The 19793-nt window shown below is 32.3% G+C and overlaps 5 protein-coding genes across 5 annotated transcripts; 3 read left to right on the top strand and 2 right to left on the bottom strand.

Annotated features, from left to right (window-relative positions):
• The first annotated feature begins 1269 nt into the window (after positions 1 to 1269).
• On the top strand, positions 1270 to 3641 carry LOC111921543 (putative F-box protein At3g16210). The gene is made up of 2 exons (XM_023917125.3): positions 1270 to 1279; positions 2722 to 3641. Exons 1-2 carry the CDS (start codon positions 1270 to 1272, stop codon positions 3528 to 3530), a joined length of 819 nt encoding a protein of 272 aa, XP_023772893.2. The 3' UTR covers positions 3531 to 3641.
• Positions 3642 to 5656: 2015 nt separating this feature from the next.
• Positions 5657 to 7031, bottom strand: LOC111921526 (probable protein phosphatase 2C 39). Its single transcript, XM_023917106.3, has 4 exons — positions 6874 to 7031; positions 6547 to 6795; positions 6204 to 6480; positions 5657 to 6124 (listed from the first exon to the last, which is right to left on the bottom strand). Exons 1-4 carry the CDS (start codon positions 6925 to 6927, stop codon positions 5832 to 5834), a joined length of 873 nt encoding a protein of 290 aa, XP_023772874.1. The 5' UTR covers positions 6928 to 7031; the 3' UTR covers positions 5657 to 5831.
• Positions 7032 to 8382: 1351 nt separating this feature from the next.
• On the top strand, positions 8383 to 12576 carry LOC111921527 (uncharacterized). Its single transcript, XM_023917107.2, is given in 19 exon segments — positions 8383 to 8810; positions 8891 to 8947; positions 9068 to 9095; positions 9165 to 9287; positions 9390 to 9501; positions 9610 to 9647; positions 9768 to 9821; positions 9947 to 10015; positions 10120 to 10150; positions 10153 to 10217; positions 10336 to 10404; positions 10486 to 10565; positions 10651 to 10788; positions 10868 to 11114; positions 11210 to 11377; positions 11471 to 11650; positions 11743 to 11867; positions 12012 to 12194; positions 12290 to 12576. Coding segments are annotated over 19 exon segments (1884 nt in total). The 5' UTR covers positions 8383 to 8715; the 3' UTR covers positions 12312 to 12576.
• Positions 12577 to 13334: 758 nt separating this feature from the next.
• Positions 13335 to 15122, top strand: LOC111921530 (uncharacterized). The gene is made up of 5 exons (XM_023917109.3): positions 13335 to 13753; positions 13846 to 13929; positions 13996 to 14136; positions 14221 to 14454; positions 14531 to 15122. The coding sequence occupies exons 1-5, from the start codon at positions 13460 to 13462 to the stop codon at positions 14966 to 14968; spliced, it is 1191 nt and encodes a 396-aa protein (XP_023772877.1). The 5' UTR covers positions 13335 to 13459; the 3' UTR covers positions 14969 to 15122.
• A 102-nt stretch (positions 15123 to 15224) lies between these two features.
• Positions 15225 to 17355, bottom strand: LOC111921528 (uncharacterized). Its single transcript, XM_023917108.3, has 3 exons — positions 17055 to 17355; positions 15532 to 16704; positions 15225 to 15449 (listed from the first exon to the last, which is right to left on the bottom strand). The coding sequence occupies exons 1-3, from the start codon at positions 17121 to 17123 to the stop codon at positions 15384 to 15386; spliced, it is 1308 nt and encodes a 435-aa protein (XP_023772876.1). The 5' UTR covers positions 17124 to 17355; the 3' UTR covers positions 15225 to 15383.
• Positions 17356 to 19793: the final 2438 nt, after the last annotated feature.

The following is a 19793-nucleotide window of genomic DNA, read 5'->3' as shown; positions in this document are numbered from 1 at the left end:
AGCCCTGAGTTTCTTTTCTACTTGAGAATTAACAGGGGTGTCATATATCCATTCTGCTTTATCTACTTTTTCTCATTTGGGTCAATGAAAACAAGTTACCCAGTAAGAGAATGAGATAACAGAAACTGAATTAATTAATTGTATATATATTTTTTAAAAAGTTAAAAACAAACCAGTTAAGAGAAGATTCAGCAAAGGGTCTAATGATTCTATAGTAGTTAACATTCACATTCAATGCTGCAGAAAGCCATGAAAAGTAAAGTCATGTAAAATAATCCAGTTTTTAATTATTGGTATCATAATAAGGTAAAGTATTAACAAATTTGATAGACACGTGCAAGCAAATTAAGCACCCTCAATCACAATATAATTTCACCTGTAAAAGTATCAAAGTATCAAGCTGGAGATAGCTTTATTAGTTTCTCCAAAAATGATAAAATACAGGCATGGAAAATAGGCTAAAGTCTTATATGGCAATATGTATATTAATTTAATAGTTCATTTTTAATAGGATTTAGATCGTTCCTTTTGTTTCACTAAGATGCATAGGATGATAACAATGTACTTATTTGATATTGAAATGTCATGACCTTTCTTTCTAGAGGTATATTTTCAAATTATTCAACCAATTTATGTACTTATCTTTATCTTTAACGTGTTTAGAATTTAGTGTTATAAAAACAAATTAAATAATTTAAATTAGCTTATTGCGTGCTCGATGAATTGAAGTTGATTTTTCTAGGATTCTCACGATTTTTTTTGTGTTTTTAGTTCAAATAATTTTTTAATGTGATCTATTAGTCTATTTCTATTGTAGTTTTGATTAAATAAGTTTTAGATGTAAAAGTATTTTGAATCTCTAGCATTTATTCATCTTTTAAGTTATTTTGTATTTTGGAGTGCAAGAAAATATTAGAAAAAGACTTTAATTATCATTTGCTTTGCTTTAATTTAAATGAACATATGAGTTTTATTTTTGTATTTAAATGAAGTAAGGGCTTTGTTATTTGTGTTTGTCATAACTTTATTGCTTTTGAAATTTTCATATTGGCCTAACAATATATTATTATTTTAACATAATAATAAGAAAAATATTAGTTTAATAAAAAAAATTATAACGCAAATGTATTATATATTTGTTGAAAATTAGTTCTCTTAATAATAAGTAGGAACGAAAGTTGTTACTATTTTTTAAAAAAGAAAATCAATTTCACAAGATAGCCTTAAAGTAGCAATGTGCTTTAAACTACATTGTTATATATAACAAGAATGGCTCATGGTATTATTTTTTATTTGATGAAATAAATTTTATTAATTTATCTTCATGATTGATTGTCTATGTTTTTTTTTCAATTATTACAATTTGATATTTCATTTTACAAAATAATCATTTACCATTAAATTAGGCATAATGAACATTGGCTGTGTATTCAAAACATTTTGCATAATTAATTCAAAAAAACATTTATAAAGTTACAAATATAATATCTAGGTTTCTAAAACAACAATTGTTTATAAATCTATTGTTAATTGTTACTACACCTATTAACAATTAAATAAATATTTATTATGCCTATTATTGTATCACCCGTGGTTTCCACGGGTATTAACCTAGTAAAATGTATAAAATCCAAGATTAGAAAAGTGCAAAAATAATGTGCGTTGGAATTATCAGTCCCCTATTTAAAAACGCGTAAACCTAGAACGACTTGGTCGATCGTCTTACGTTAATGTATTTGTCTTCTTCTTCTTCATAGTGATCCACTGTTCCTCTTCTTCATCTTATCTGGTGAGTGGTTTTGTTAATCGTTGATTCTCGTTTAAGATCTTTTCTTTTGCCTTTTAGTATATGCGATGATGTTATGGGTACAAAAATGATCTGATTCACTGACATTAAAATCTTGTGAACAATATTTATAGAATATTTCTTTTCAAAATAAATTAGATAATATAGTTGATAACGACGATCAAGTTTATGTTATTTGAATATTTGTGTACATATGAGTTAGGACATCATCTTATCACCAAAATATGCAGTCGGCTTATTGATTGCAAATATCACAAACATGTGCTTATATATAGAAAACGAAATTAAATCGAATTGTATCACTAATATACATGAAAAATAAGCAAATCACTAAATATATATAAATGCTCCATAGTTATTCGTTCACAAAGTACAGTTACTTTTTCCATTTTATGAAATTGTATAAATTCCTCAAATTTGAGTTAATTTGGATAACAGTTGTACCTAGATGCATGATGGAACTAATATTCTTCTGACTTCTGAGAGCATAACCCTTCATTTATTAACTTTTTTTTTAGTAAATATATGCAAGTGTATTATTTGTGTCCAGTTACTCATGCTCATTACATAGTTATCAATTGATGAAATTTTAAAACGTCTGCTGCATCCGTTTACATAAACATGAACATTGACAACAATTCTAAAGTAGAATCAAGTTATGCAAACAGAGATGCCATAGGAGGATTCTTTCTAATTTCTTTTGCCAATGCCATGAGCTCAAAGTTTTGTATTGATTTTTAACAAAATTACGAGTAAAGTTTCTATATAAACAAATAATGAAAATTCCTTATTGGATTCAAACAAGATTCTTTGAAAATCTAGAAAAGCAAGATATACATCTTTTGTAATACTAATAAAGCTTAACTCTATTTTTACAATGGTTTTGATTGCATCCTGATGTTGGAAAAATGTAGGAGTACACAATGTCAGATTTGTCAGAATTGTTGGTTCATGTTATGGAACTTTTTTTTTGAAGATTAATAATAATTTGAGCCTATGGAACCCTTCAATTAGGCACAAACTAAGTGTGCCTAAATGTCCTCAGAAACCCGATGAACTTGAAACATTCCCTTGGGCAGGGATTGGGTTAGGATTCGACCCAATTGGTGATGATTACAAAATTGTGTGGATATCAGAGTCAAGAAAAACTTCATTTGTTTATGCGGTGAAAACGGGCGCTTGGTGTGAGATTGCCTCCCCTACACCTCAGTTTTCTTATGTGTTACCTGAGGCCGTGTTTTTCAATGGAGTGTTGCATTGGGAGGTACATTGTGATCATATCAAATCACAAGACATATACCTTCCTTCTTATATACTGACATTTGATTTGAGCACTCATGTTTTTGGCATGATTTGGTTGCCTGAACCCGATTGGTGTTGGAGAACAACAGGACTAACAGCTATCCAAAGTTCTCTAGCTTTAATTTCTTATCGTATGGATGTTGATGATACTTGGATTCGGGTATGGAGAGATAATTCTTGGGATGTGGTTTTTAAATTAGGAACAGATCAACTTCCAATTGAAGGAGCTTTGCAATTGAAACCACAACCGAACATCAATGATGGTGATTTGTTGCTCAAAACTTTTGAGGACGGAGTCCAAGTTTATAATCCCAAGACGCGGGTGCGATCAAGAGTAGTCAACTTCAATGCTGCTTCTTACGTAATAAACTTTTTTGAGTATGTCGAAACTCTTCATTTGTTAGACAAATCAACCATGTGATTATGGAGGTTGGTATTTTCAATGATTTATTTTATTATTTTCGATCAACATGAGACGTTGGTATGTTGTTGTAGTCCCGCTAAGGACGAAAGTTTAAATATTAGAAGTAGAATAGTGGGTGCTTGTGTAAATTATTCTAAAAAGAGTATTTAGATTGAAACATTAAATAAGTTGAAAGAACAGGAGTGAAAGACTTACTCAGAGAGGCGGAAAAGAAAAAGTGATAACATGGAAGGAGTAGAATTTAGGGAAGCGGATGAAATTCACAATAAATTTAGAGATGAAGGGGTAGGAGGCCAATGATATTGTGAAGGATGGGATATTAATGAAAAAATGAAAACTTAAAAATAATTATTACTAAGGCCGTCAATCTTGATCTACATAAAAAATGACTCAACTTAAAAATAAAAGGTTACATTTGGTTTTGGTTTAGGGAATGTCCGGTTTTCCTAAAATATTAAAAATTGCATATATCATTTTTCATGTTAAAAGTTTGGACTCTAACATTACTCGTTTAATTTTTGTATCATGTCAAGTCAACATGTTTAAGGGTTGAGATGTCTCACTAAAACCTATTTATTTACATGGGGGGTTTACTCGTGTTTCTTGTCACATCGAATAATTGACACCACTAACCGTCTATATGGCACCGCCACTAGCACCGATATAAGTCGACTGACTACTACTTGAGTATATATAGATACAAATTGATATCCAATACTCGAACCAATATAAGAACGAGTAAACCAATTAACGAAATGTTTTTATCGAAATCCGATTAACCCGAATCTGTGTTTCCATATCCAAATTATAAACGGATCAACCGATTTGTTTGCATATCGGTTGTTCTAGACAGCCTGGTTATCTAAATAAATTGGCTATCAGAATTTGCCCACATCACATACTTAGCATACTAATTTTGTCGTCAATTGATAAAGGCTTCCGTTATTGGCAAATTTTATAGGGAAATCTCTAGAAAAGTCCTAATATTTTACTCTAATTTACGAATAAATCCCAAACCAAATTTTGTCTACGAAAAAGCATAAATTACCTGTAAAAATGACAATTTGACTATTTTTTTCCCGGTTTACCGAATAAGCCCTAAACTAAAATATTTAAAGTCCTAATCTTATTTAAAGTCCTGTTATGTTACCCTAATTTATGAATAAACCCCAAACTAAAATTAAGTGATTATTTGGCCTTTTTCTCCATGTGACGTACATTTTACCAGTTTCATTGATGACCAGAACACCTAGTTATTAAATAAGATGGATATGATGGGTTATATAATGTTACGTTTAACGTAAACTTGATATCTAATATCTCATCAGTTCATTTATGGCTTTATCTCCAGGTCAGCATTGAAACCGGTAAAATGTGTTTCCCGGAAAAAAAAAGGGCGGAAAATATGTTGATGAGATGGATATACTGGATTACATAAGATTAGATAGACGAGATAGTTATTAATTTATGTAATTATTGCAATATTCGTTGGACGCATTTTATATTCCAAAAAATATACGATACATCATAATATCAAGTTTTATGATAAACGTAACATTATATAACCCAACACATATACATTTAATGACTAGACGTCCAGACCGGCAATGAAACCGTTTTTACGTATGATAAACTAAAACGAATGACAAAAGGAAAAGAAATAGACCAAATCATCATTTAATTTTATGTAATTTTATGTCGAGACTTATTCGTAAATTATGGTAGAATATAAGACTTTAAAAAAGAGGTCGGTAATGAAACCGATAAACTGGGAAAAATAAATCAATCGGATATTTTTACCGATAATTAGTGTTTTTTTATCGTAAACTATGATAAAATCATAAAACCGGTTTTTTGGATTCAAACCGGTTGTTGGATTCAAATTGCACCTCCAAGACTCCAAACACGTTCCTTTATCCGGCCAACATGAATTTTCCGGCGACATCTTCGGTGATATTTACCGGCCAATATATCATGCGAAATTGTTTCCGATTCAAACTCAAATCATATCTTTTTTTCAAAACCAGGTTTTGTATGGGTCGATTTCGTTTCCAGACAATCCCATAATCACCTTCAAATCCACCATTGAAGCCCACGAAATTGAAATATTTGTAGAGTTGAAATCGTATAAACTGGCAGGAACAATTGAAGAAAGTTCGAAACTTTACACATGGGTGAAATCCATTGTTTGTGTAATAAGATTTTTTCTTGTATGTAATCCTCTTCTCCAACCAACAACTAAAGAACATCAAAACGAGTCATTTTACAGCGACTACATAAACACCACACAAAAAAGCCTCATTGAAACCTAACAACAATGCAAGAAATATCAATCCTGCTCTTCTTCTCAACCGCCTCCTTGATGATTTTCTTCGCCGCCGATCGAGGGTCCTCCGTATCCTTCACGCAATCCACCGCCTCCTGATTCGACATCACCTTCCAAACACCATCACTCGCCAAGATCAAAAACTCAGTATCATCATCCACAATCTCCACCAACACATCTGGTTCTGAACTTATATGCTCCTTCAACCTCCGGTCACCAAACGACCTCGTCATCGCCAAGCTCCCATCAACTCGCGCACAATCCCCTGAACAATTTCATCAATCATTCAATTCAGTGTTCACCACAAACATATAACAATCGATCTTCTGATTTCAATTTAATACCTGGGTATTCAGTTACGAAACCCCCTTTTTCTTCAATGACCTTCCGCTCCTTGTTAGGCTCGTGGTCGACGGACAACTGTTTTGCTACACCGTCGCGGCATAAAACCGCCCGCGAGTCACCGACGTTTGCCACCACCAACTTCTCGCAGTTTATCAGGATAGCTGTAACAGCTGTTGAACCTCCTTTACGCTTCTTGATCGCTTTATTGATAATCGTGGAGTCTGTGAATTCATACGCTCGCCTAATCGCTTCTTCCGGCTCAGTCCAAAAGTCATGCTGATCTTCGAATTACAGAATTATCATCAAGAAGACCATGAAAATGGGGAGAAGATTTTTAATTACCTGGTTTATGATATTGTCGAAGAGATGTGACCGGAGATAATCTGGAACTTCCTGGCTCAAATGGCCGTCGAATACAGCAAACAATCCAAGCTCGTTGCCGTCGACTTGCTTAAATTGTGCAAAAACATAATCCTCCATCGGATGCGGATGTTTGCCCTCAACGGAATGGTATCCATGGGTTATCTTCTTGTTTATCCTGCTCCTCCCTTTTCCGGTTTCAACTGTAGCTGAACTCAGATCACGTTTTTCCTAGTGAAATTAGGTGGCGTATGATCAGAAATTCAAAATGTTGAACGAATTCATAAAAGGGGGAGGGTTTTAGGGTACCTGCATCTTACATCCGACGGAAGCTTCAGCTTCTGGTGATTGATTTTTGGTCATTTTCGCCGGCGTTATATAGGAAGAATCGCCGACGGAGGTTAAGCGGTGGAAGATGAGACATGCTGTAAAACTGCCACGATGAAGAGGTGGATTATGACTCACGTATTCATGTATAAATACTGGAGTTATTCTTTGTAGTAGTAAAGAAGTTTTAAAAAATTGTGGAAATTTTGATTAATAATTAGACACACATATATAATTTGAAAAATCTTATTGAAAATGGGATATTGCATGTCTTTGTTGAATGAAGATGGTGAATACACATGATCTTATCATTTTGTGATTGTAAAAAAATAATTTTAATCCAAAACCACAAATATTAGTTTAACTTTTTTCTAAAACATTTTGCGGATTTGAGATGGTTATAATATTAAGGTAATATTCGTCCAATTACCCTCTCTCTTACCCTACCCGAAAACATTTATATTTTTATAATATTTGTACTATTATGAATAATAATATGATTTTAAAATTATATTATAGTATTATATGTAATTTTAGAAATATAAAATTTCTTATGTACGTTATTACTACTTAGAGAAAAAAAAAATTGTTGATGATTATATTTAAATAACATATTAAACTTTGTAATGTTCCGAGGAATTGGAAGTACTATAACATCAAGTTGTTTTTGTAGGAGATTGTATCAAAGGTAATAAAAATCCCAACGAGTAATTTTTAACCTATTGTCATTATAAATAAAAAGTTTGATACCAATAAATAATATCATATACCCGTAAACATGGTGATTATTTATTAACCGGATATCCAACAGGACAAAACTGAGTTGAAATACTATTTTATAACCAAGTATGGATGGATATGTTACCATGAACCTAATGATCCTTAAAACATTTTTCTGTTATAACAATGTTATATTTAATCTTATTTAATATTTACTCTATAAATAAAGCATTACATTTAAGCCCCAAAGTTAGTTATTAAGCCCAACTATCTAAGCCCATTTCTGACTTCATTCATTCGATCGTTTTAGCTTTAGGCTTTTAGCGCCTGTTGCCAACTTGCCATGAACCTATTTTTTACGTCACGCTGACGTCTGCAATCAAGGCATACATTTGCTTAGCTGTACCAAAAGCTTCGTAGGTTGTACATTAATCATCAAGAATCCTTATTTTTTGTTTATTTATTTATTTATTTGATTTTACTTTTTTTAAATGTCGTCCCATGTTTTTACTTTTTTACCACCCTCTTTCTCTGCCCTAGAGAACGGCCTCTCTGTACTCATATAATTTTTCCAATAATTTTCAAGAATCAAACACCATTTTCATATTCCATTTCCCCTATTTTTCTTGATCTTCTTCTAGAATTTCAAACCCACCATCTTCGACCCGCTGTTCCAATTCAATTTCACAAACCCTAGTTTTAATTTTCAAACATATTTAATTTTAATCCCCCCAAGTGTTTCAAGAAACACACACAAGTCCCAAGGTATACTTGCTTTCTTCGGGTGATATTTCGCTTTCAGTTTTGTTGTCCATAAAGATTTCGAATTTAATCGTTCGACTGTCATTTCAGCGTCTTTCACTTTAAAACATCAATTATATTACATCAGTTGCGTCTCTGAATCGTTTCCCGTTTCCGCATTTCGATCTCCATCGTCAAAGCTGTCGCTCGCACTTATAGCTCCACTGTTCGATTTTGCTCCAATTGTTTACCCGAAGCATGTTTTGATTTGAAACGACAATGAATTGACATAAAGATTGATGATTTCAATTTCGAATTGAGGAATTCTGATCACACAAAGTCGCATACATCCTTTGAGTGGAGATGGAAGATGCAGCAGCTCTAATTGAGGCCTCGGGATCTCGGTTTAGTAATATTGAACTCATTGGAAGGGGATCGTTTGGAGACGTTTATAAAGGGTAAAATTTTGTTCAACAATTACTTAATTCATTGTTGTTAATGCTCCCTCTAATGATTGATATAATACATTGATTTACAGGTTTGACAAAGAGAACAACAAAGAGGTTGCTATTAAAGTTATTGATTTGGAAGAATCGTCAGTTCTTTTACCCTAAATCTTGATAATCCATCTGATAAACAATAGTCATTTAAAATGCTTTTTGGATTCTTCTTTCTTGTGTTTTTATGTTAAACTTTTTTTCTTTATGTTGTGCAGAGAGGATGAAATTGAGGACATCCAAAAGGTACGAAATTTATCATCCTAATTGTATCGAATCAGTAAGAAAGATTTTAATAAATAATATTTGTTACAGGAAATAGCAGTTTTACAACAATGTCGATCTCCATATATAACTGAATACTATGGTTCTTATCTTCACAAAACTAAACTATGGATCATAATGGAATACATGGCTGGTGGCTCTGTTGCTGATCTAGTAATTTACTTCACCTTATCACAAATTCATATCTCCATTTATAAATTTTATTTTTTGGGATGAAAAAAGATTGTTTTTTTTTTTTTTAAATTTATTCAACAGATTCAACCTAATCAACCTTTGGATGAAATGTCCATATCTTGCATCTTACGTGACTTGCTTCTTGCAATTGAATATCTCCACAATGAAGGAAAGATCCACAGAGACATAAAAGGTCAAAACTTGATAATGATTCATTGATTACTTTTTTGCAATTGAATATTCTCTAATGAACATTTTCTGACATTTAATGACAATGTTTGTATCTCTCTCTTATTGACAGCTGCAAACATTTTGTTGAACGAAAGTGGTGATGTTAAGGTATCACTCGATGCTTATTATTGCTATTTTTATTAAAAAGATATGATTTTTATAATACCCTTTATAAGAAATGTTACGATTGCTACTAAAGTTGAAAACTTTCTTCTTTTTTTGTGACAGGTGGCTGACTTTGGGGTGTCTGCACAACTTACAAGAACAATTTCTAGAAGAAAGGTATCAACTACTAACATTATTGTGTATTCATATGATCATATATCATATCTTTTACAAATATGCTAATAATCTTTTCTATTTATTTTTATGTCACAAATTTTTGTAACAGTTGTAGTTTGTAATAGACATTTGTAGGAACACCATTTTGGATGGCACCAGAAGTAATCCAAAATTCAGAAGGATACAATGAGAAGGTTATACTTATATATATGTATATATGTATATATCTATATATTATATCATTATTATTTTGGAAATGGTGTTTGACTATGGTTTGACTTTGCTTCATGCATTTCAGGCAGATATTTGGTCTTTAGGAATAACAGCAATTCTCCATTAGCAGATCTTCATCCAATGAGAGTGCTTTTCATTATACCTAGAGAAAGTCCACCTCAGGTCCTGATTTTTTTTTTTTTTCCATTTATTTCATCATTTAAATTATTTAATTTACAAAATCATCACTAAATTTATTATAATGTCACATTTTTTTGTTTTTTTTACACGTGTCTTGCAGTTAGACGAGCATTTTTCGCGTCCTATGAAAGAATTTGTCTCATTATGTTTAAAGAAATCGCCTTCTGAAGTATGTTACCTTTTTCGTTTTCCCCCCTTCAACTCTCACTCATTTGCATATTTAGTCCCTGACTTTTTTTTTATGACTCAGAGGCCAAGTGCTAAAGAACTCCTGAAGCACCGATTCATTAGGAATGCTAGAAAGACTTCAAAACTCCTTGAAAGAATCAGGTTTTTTTGTAATCTTATTACAATAGTTCATGACTTTATGCAATTTTTTAGGATTGTAATAATTTTTTACAATTTTTTGTAACAGAGAACGACCAAAGTTCAAAATCAAGGAAGATGATGATGATGATGATGATTTGCCAGGTGGCACAACAGTTTTAAGGGAAGGATCTGACACGTTTAACATGACAAGGATTTCAAGAGTTGATGACACTGTTCGAGTCAGGTAGAGTAACAACTAACAACTAAATCAATACCTTAAATTAAAACATTTGACCAACTAGATTCTTACCTTAAACTCTCAGAAATGACGGCTGGGATTTCAGCACAAGCAGCTCCACAAATACAGGGACAGTTAGAAGCTCTGTAAGACCACCTCAAAATAAAGATAGAAAATCAGACACCTCTTCAACTCAAAAGAAACTACAAGTGTTCACCGGAAAAGCCGCCGGAGATGAAGAAGATATGTCTCCGGTGGGCGGCACCGGAACGGTGGTTATCCGGTCTGCGGGAGCACAAAGATCTTCATTTTCCGGCGATCAGAACACCATGGTAGGGTCTGATTGGCTTATAAACTATTATATTCTAGAATCATCTATTTTTTTTCCTTTTGACTTTTGACTTTTAACTTTTGACTGGTCAAACAGTCAAACATGTTGACTTCACTAGACGATGCTTCCACTAGTGGGACCGTTGTATACCGTGGGTCCCACCATGAAGATTCAGATACTCCCCGGACTCCAAAGTCAAAATTGGGAATTCAAGAACGATCTTCTGTAGCTTCACCTGAAAATAGTGCCATAAATCTTGCAGAGGTTTTTTTTTTTTTTTTTTTGATCTTTTCGATTATATGAATGTAATTTTATAAATTTGTAATCAAACAACATTGATTGTCAATTTGTCATCAGGCAAAAGCTGCACTTCAAGGAGGGGGGATGAGGAAAGGAAAGTCAAGAGGTTTGACCAAGGTCAAAAAAGATGTTCATGATGCAAGAAAACCGTTGACTAAAGAAGAAGAGAGACTTAGAGTATCTGCCACGTCAGCATCTGCTACACTATCCACTCTGATAATCCCATCTTTGAAAGAGGTGAGAACTCCACTCATACTCATATTATCGCATTAATCAAACATAAGTATGATCAAAAAATGATTTTGTTTTTGCATATGTATATGATGTAGGCTGTTTCTGATGATTTAGAGGCTTCAATTGTGCATAATGTTATAAATTCTTTGATGGATATGGAATACACAAAACCTGGTTCTTGTGAGTTTCTTGTTACAAGGTTGCTTCATCGGTTAGCAAGGTAAGCTTTTGGGCTTGTTTCTTTTTGACTTAATGGGCTTAATATGTTAAGCACTTAAAAGCTATTTTACTTATGCATGCCTTAATGGGTTTTAAAGATATAATTTTTTTATTTTATGTTGCTTACATGACTTTTTTTTTTCAGCTCAAAGGAACCATCTTTGAAAAATGTGCAAGAAGTGGCGACACGTGGGTTTTCCAAGGGTAAAAAGGTCACAGAACAACCGGAGAATGTGAATCAAGAAGACGATAGTAAAAATAAGCAACAGAAAAATGAGGCTCAACCTAATGGAAACTTGGGCCCACTTGCGAGGTTCTTGCTTTCAAGGTAATAATTGAATAGTATAATAAATCAATTTGAATTTGTTATTAATTTGTTATAATTGTTATAACTTATAAATTTTTATCTTTGTTTTGATGCAGATGGCAGGGACATAGTCCTTAAGATGAAAGATTGGATTTTTTTGATTGCTGAGTATAACTTTTGTGATGCGAGTTGTGTTTTTTTTATCGATTAATTTATTCAAATGTACATTAACTTTTGTGATGCGAGTTGTGTTTTTTTATCATTAATTTATTCAAATGTACATAATATTTAGAGGAATTTGTAAAATTTTAATCTTAATTTTTTGGGTGGATATCGACTTTCCAGACAAGGGAAACTATTGTTTACTATTAATTAGACTATTTGATTCGTATATTTCGATTGATTTTTTGGCTATCAATTATACTATTTGATTTGGATTTTTTGATTGATTTTTTGGGTTTCAATTAGACTATTTGATTTGGATTTTTGGATTGATTTTTTTGGCAAAACCGAATTATTATTTAAGATTTAGGACTGATTTTGATTTACAAAATAAGAACCGAATAATCCGAAAAGCCGGGTAAAGTTTTATTTTCATTTAAATTAACAATTGAACAATTTGTATTATTTTTGTTTGCAAAAGTGATTAATATTTAAGTATAAATTTTCTAAAGTGTCATAGCTTTTGAAAACGAAGTTAAAAAAAACGATCTAAACAAATTATAGTTTAATTGATTCTAATTGAATTTGATTATTTGGATTGTATCTGAAAAATTAAAATCAATTTAATAAATTCATTTTATTATGTCGCATCGAATCCAATGTTTCATTTTCAATAAAAATCAAGAAATGGAAAAACAAATGCCAATCATATTCATATATTAATTAGAAAGTGGGTTATTAACAATACACTTTATGTTTCAGAGTTTTGTGGCACATCTTTTTACTATTGATATATTTAACCCTTATAATTTTATAATCTATAGAAAAGGTCTTTGTCATGTTATTTTTACAAAAACAATTCATATATGATATATTTAAGATTTTCATATATTAGTAGGTTTGACCTCTAAATAAAAACGAATTTGATGGTTGTGGTACATTTCCTCGATGGTTATAACAAGCGATTAATGTAAAAAAAATCGGATTTTTTTGGTTATCAAGTAGCAATATAAACTACGCTGTTCAGGTTAATATATGACTGGAGCCATAAAAATGTTTTGGGATAAGATTCTTCATTCTTGTGATATTTTTCACTTTGGCCCCTCGGTCATGTTAAGTGGGTAATGTCTCTGTATTCGCGCACAAACATGTCAATGCTGCTGAGTTCTTTTCGTAGTCATTTCTTCAAACAGTTGGCGTGCACTTCCTTCTCGTCGATTCGTGGCACAGCAACTCTCGCTTCTGGTTCCAGTTCTATATTATTTGGTTCCACCAAAGATTACCCATCAAAAAAGTTGACAGATTTCTTGAATTCGAGTTCAGTTCCTGCAGCATTCTCTACATCTTCTTCTAATTCTGAAAGTCCGACAACTGGTTCGTACCTCTCTGTCGACATACAATGTCGTCAAGATGTTGCGGTAAGATTTTCAATTTCTAACACAACTTTTCATGTATACCCAATTGATTATCGATCATGAAATCACTGAAAGTTCAAATCTTGTTTCCCCAGGATATGCTTTCGGAAGCTCTTTTATGTTTTGGTGCTACTTCCACAACCATGGTTGAACCAGACACCTGCAACTCTAATGACGAGGTAAAACCCTTTCGATTCACTCCATAAATGTAAAGTTTCAAGCATCATGACCATTTCACTTTGCAGGTTTCCATTGGTTCGATCTTCTTGGTATCTCAAGACGTCCATCAAAGTATCACATTCGCAGCTAATTCAATTGGCTTGAAAGAAACACCCGTTTACAAAGTCACCACAGGCTACCAATCCGATTGGATCGAAAATTCTCGAGTTACATCACTTTCTTATCAATTCTTTACACGAAAATCATACGCGTATGATTATAATCTGTTATAAACTTACATAAATTTGCAGGAATCATTCCATCCCATTGAAGTTACAGAAGGAGTTTGGATTATACCCGAGTGGATAACACCCCCAGATCTTCAAGCTACGATGATAACTCTAAACCCTGGCCTAGCATTTGGAACAGGAGATCACCCTACTACAAAATTATGTCTATGGCTATTACATGATTTAATCAAAGGGGGAGAAACAGTTCTTGATTATGGCACAGGTTCTGGGATTCTTGCAATTGCAGCATTAAAGGTAGTATTCATTCATTCATGTTCTAGAATCTTTTTTTATTTTTTTTTGGGTTTGAAATGTTGACCATAAGGTACAGTTTGGTGCAGCGAAATCAGTTGGATTTGATATAGATCCTCAAGCAATAACAGCCGCACATTATAACGCTGTTCTGAACAACATAGGACCCAAGAAATTGGAATTGCGGCTTGTTCCTAGTAACCCTAACGACACCGGTTCTTCAAGAGAGGAATGGAATTGGGCTATGAAGAGCGAAGAGGATATAGATGGGAATGGAATCATATATGAGAAAGAGAAATACGATGTTGTTATTGGCAACATTCTTTTGAACCCTTTGTTAGATTTGGCAGATGAGATTGTTTCTTATGCGAAGCCTGGTGGTGTGGTTGGTCTTTCTGGGATTATCTTGGAGCAGGTATCAACTGTTGTAGATCGATACTCGAATCTTCTAGAAGGTGTCACTGTCTCAAAGATTGATGACTGGGCTTGCATACGTGGCACAAAGAGAAATGCTTAGGTGGAGCATGCATGGATCAGTTATCAAGAATGAATGAGTTTTAGCACACGTGTTTTTGATGTATTAACTTTTTTCAATTTCGATGTTTTTAATGACATGGAGACATAATGTTTTTCTTTTTTCGACATATAATGAAACAAACAATCGAATATAAGGGAAGTTTTTTCAATTAGTTTTACAAACAATCCATAACTTCCACACAAACATTTAACATTGTACATAAAATAAACAAAAGTCAAATGAAATGCAAACAGAATTAACACAAAGTGCTTCAAGCACAATTGTTTATGATATTATATTATGAGTACACATAATTAAAAAAGAAAAAAGAAAAAAGGAAGTGACGTGTACAATTTGTAATTTGTATAACACAAATTAAACAAAACTTAAACCTTGGATTTGATCCATGCATTCATCACCTCTTCAGTTGCCTCCTAGCAAGAGCAGGAGCTCTGTTGGGAATATAAACCTTGTAGCTTACCTGTATCACACAACAAAATTCCATACATTAATTATTAATTATACTCAAGGGTAAAACGGTCATTTAGTCTTTTAACACTCACTTGCACCATTTCACCACCCCTCATCACAGACATTGTCTTTTTCTCAAACTGTGAAGCCTCATTAGAACCAGAAGCAGAAGATGGTGTTTCAACTCCATCAGTTGACTTGTTGACCTCAACATTTTCATGGGTATTCATTATATTTTCTACCCTTTCAGTAGAAGATAAATCTGTACTCTGTAATTTTGGTTGTGATCCACTGGAGTCTGGTCCACTGTAAGTAGTATCAGTCTTTTCATGTTCATCTCTCCTCCATGTAAACCTACTCCTCTGGATAACTGGTTGTGACACAGGATTTTCAACAACATTTTTTTCTTTATTATCAATAACGGGATCTACTACTGTTTTAGTTTGAATCCCACCTCTGAATCTACTTAGGTTTTCTAAAGCTTTTTGTCTCAAAATTGACTCCAAATCATCAACACCTGATTCAAGATTATCTTTTTCTTTATTCATCACAGATATGTTGTTGTTATCAACTAATTCTTTCTTTGTTTCACCATCATTACTATCGTTGCTTTTACAAGAAGGGTAATCATAATCATGATCATAATCATACACCATCTCTTCTTTAACCTCATCATACCTTTTCATATCATCTCCTTCTTCATTCTCTGGTTGTGTTGCAATGGTGATAACAGATTTTAATCGCCTCGGGTTGTTTTCCATTGTTACATTCTCAATGTTATCATCATCATCATCTTTGTAAGGTGAAGAAGATCTCATTTGTCTATTCCTATTCTTCCGATTTCCGTTTTTACCCTTGATTGTATTTGTATCTTCATCACTACTACTGTCTTCATCTCCACAAGTGGAGCAGCTTGCAGAATCACTAATATAACCATCTCTTCTTGACTTCTTCTTCTTCTTGATCTTCTTTTTGTTCTTTTTATCAGAATCGGGTTTTTTCTTGGATCTTCTTCTCTTCTTCACAGGGAGTGAATCATTGGAGCTATCTTCACTAGAAGATCTTCTTCTGCTTCGTTTCTTGCTACCCTTTACTTCATTTCTTGTGCGAGAGCGTGATTTTCTACTTTTATATTCGCCCTCTGAACTGGAAGATGAAATTAGTGATGAACTGGTTGAATCATCATCAGAATAAGAAGTGTAAGAATCATCATGTCGACTAAGCTTCTTGGATTTATTTCTTCTACTTCTCTTTTTTCTACGAGCCTGAGCACATTGTAACCAAAAGGACGATCCATATAAGCATTTGAAAAAGAAAAAGATATTTCAAAGAATTAGGGCAAATGCATTCAATACATGTTTGCCATTGTTGACCTCCCAACATATTCCAGTTCAAGTTTTAGAAGAACATATTACACCACAATACAGCAACTTAATTAGTTTCAACATATCGAAATCCAAAAATTTGGTTATCAAGTTGAGAGACAGGAATCGACTGAAATTTCGTATTTTAATAATAAACGTCGTGGGAAACTGTCAATGTAGGATTAACTTATTGAGAAATCATACAAGAAGCCGAAACCCTAGAACTAGAAACTTGTATGAATTTGACAAACCTCGGAGGAGACCTTCAGACTTTTTTTCTTCGAGTATTTTTTCTTGGAGGACGAACCACTCTTCCCCATTAAGCTTCTAATTCACTACTGATTTCACCTGCGATCAAAATACGTAAACAACAAAAAGAAAAACGAAAAGAGGGAAGATTTCGTGAAAACCAGAAAGATATTAGAATCGTATATGGGATGAATCGATCAAATTAGCAGATTGCAACCGCCATTGAAGCCAAATCTCTCAATCTCTCACGATGCTCCGTGGAGCCACCAAACCACCAATAAGGGGTAAGAGAAGGGGAACGAGCAAAGTGTATCCAACAAGTAGATACATAATTTCCCTTTTTGACAATATTGGTCCCCATACTATTATTAAACAATAACCAATTTTGGTCCTATAACTTTTTAGTCTTGGTCTAACAAGCTCTAATTCACCCGCAAAAATCGTAGATTTAAATCTTACTAGATTATGACCCGCGTTAAACGTGGGTAACGCATAAATAAAATATAAATGTATATAGATATTGCAACATAATTATAAAAAAAGCAGGGTTATTAATATTATTGAAATGTGTATAAAATACACTGAGGTTGATATATATATATATATATATATATATATATATATATATATATATATATATATATAGTCGTTTGAAGGACCTCTTTGTAGACAACATTTTTTGTTTTATTAGTTGAACGGCCTTCATCGCCACAAAGTACCTTCAAACATTTTTTACTTGTGACACCGGAAACAGCTACATATAGTTAACAATGCGCAAAAACGGGTCTACGCAAGTATAATCCAATGTTTGACAATGTACTTACTTGAGTTTATTTGAAATGAACCACATAACCCCCCCCCCCCCCCCCCCCCACACACACACACACATACAATATTAAATATAAAAAAAATCTAACAAAGAAATATAAAAACATTTATGCTTGCTCGATTTAGATATTGCTCATGATTCATTGAAAATGTCAAAATACATAATTGGCACACAACTTACTTGTTATTATGAGACGAATTAAACAATTTAAACAAATGATGATTTTTTATTTTTATTTTATGACAATGATAAAATAATGGAAAAATGAATGCTTACTTCAAGACATTTGCGGATGTTTGAGTAAGGTCTATGGTTTTAACTGCTGAGTATTCATATCTTTCACATATAGCTATTAAATGGTTATTCAAGATGAATTAAAAGTTCATTGCTATTTCTTGCCAATTTAGAAGTATGTTTCGACCACTTTTGCATCAGATAAAAAACATATAGGTTCTTTTAGTATTACTGCAATCCTACTTTCATATAAAATTACTTTTTTCGCATCAGACCAAACTCGGTGTTTTTAAGCATTATTATCATCCTATATTATACATTCTTGATAGTTTTTAAAAGTTCGTTGCAATTTCTTGTTTCTTTTTGAAAGTTCGATGTTATTTCTTGTTGCTTTTAGAAATAAGTTTTAGACTTTTTTGTATCAAACCAAATTTGAAGGTTATTTTTGCATTATTACCATCGTATATGTTACATTTCATTTTTATTATTTGAATATAGTTTTTGTAGTTCAAAACTCATACGAATATAAAAATAATGACTATATATTAACCGACTCTCTATAATGTATAATTAAAAATCAAGACGCTATAATCATAATTTATTGATGTTAGTTAATATGAAATTTATTTGGGGATGAGGTTAGTTTTTGGTTACTTATTTGGAAAGTATAATATGTATTCTGCATTACAAGTGTTATGTTTTAAATTTAGCAATTGTTACTTTAGAATTTTATTTTGGCTTGAAATAACCATGATCGTTCCATATTTAATATTTTTCTCTTCTTACACCTTTACTTCCTACTGACTTGCATTCACTAAAAAAAGATTTAACATTTTTTTTAAAAAACAAATATGAATAATAAACTATTAAACTCAATGGATATGCTAAAAGAGACATGAGACTTGCCTTTTGTAAGATCAATAATACCAAATTGGACCACTTTTGCAAAGTAATTTAAGAACCAAAGAAAACCTGATTGCCCAAATATCTAATATCATTATTTAAGTCATAACCTGTTATATGCCGACAAAATTGAAAATTTCAGCCAAAACTCTGTTATATGTCATCAAAGTTGAAAAAAATCCTTTAAAGTTAAATGATGGTATTAATTTAAAAAATTATCTTTCACTTTTTGTTGGATGTATTTTTTATGACAAGAACAATTATCAGTCCACACATAATTCGTAAAAACCATCATGGCCAAATCATAGATCGTTTCATCAACAAAATAGAATACCACGATCGCATATGATAATCCAGTTAGAACATTTTTTTCTAAAAGATCAAGAAATGGACAATTTATTAGAATCTTATCACGCTGATAAAAGTCATAACAAAGTGAAATAGATTGAATCGATAGTTTACAATAAATATAAAAAATGAAGCCCTATCAATGATAGAAAAACCTGAGGATGAGACAAAAAAAACATGTAACACTACGAAGTAGCAAACATAAAAAAACACATGATTCTAAAAATCTAGAAAAAAAAAACAAAATTTATACATGGTTGTGAGGTGAGCGTAGAGAACTTGTGTCAGATTTTTTGAGACATTTCGTCAAACTCCTAAGATGTTTGTTCTAATAACCCATATTTTGAATGTAACATGATAAAAAATCCAATGTTAAGGGAAAGTATAGAAATGAACTAAATTAACATGTATTTAGATTATACAAATT

This window comes from Lactuca sativa, chromosome 7, assembly GCF_002870075.4.
Source record: "Lactuca sativa cultivar Salinas chromosome 7, Lsat_Salinas_v11, whole genome shotgun sequence".
Lineage (NCBI taxonomy): Eukaryota > Viridiplantae > Streptophyta > Magnoliopsida > Asterales > Asteraceae > Lactuca > Lactuca sativa.
This window is presented reverse-complemented; position numbering and strand designations above follow the sequence as displayed.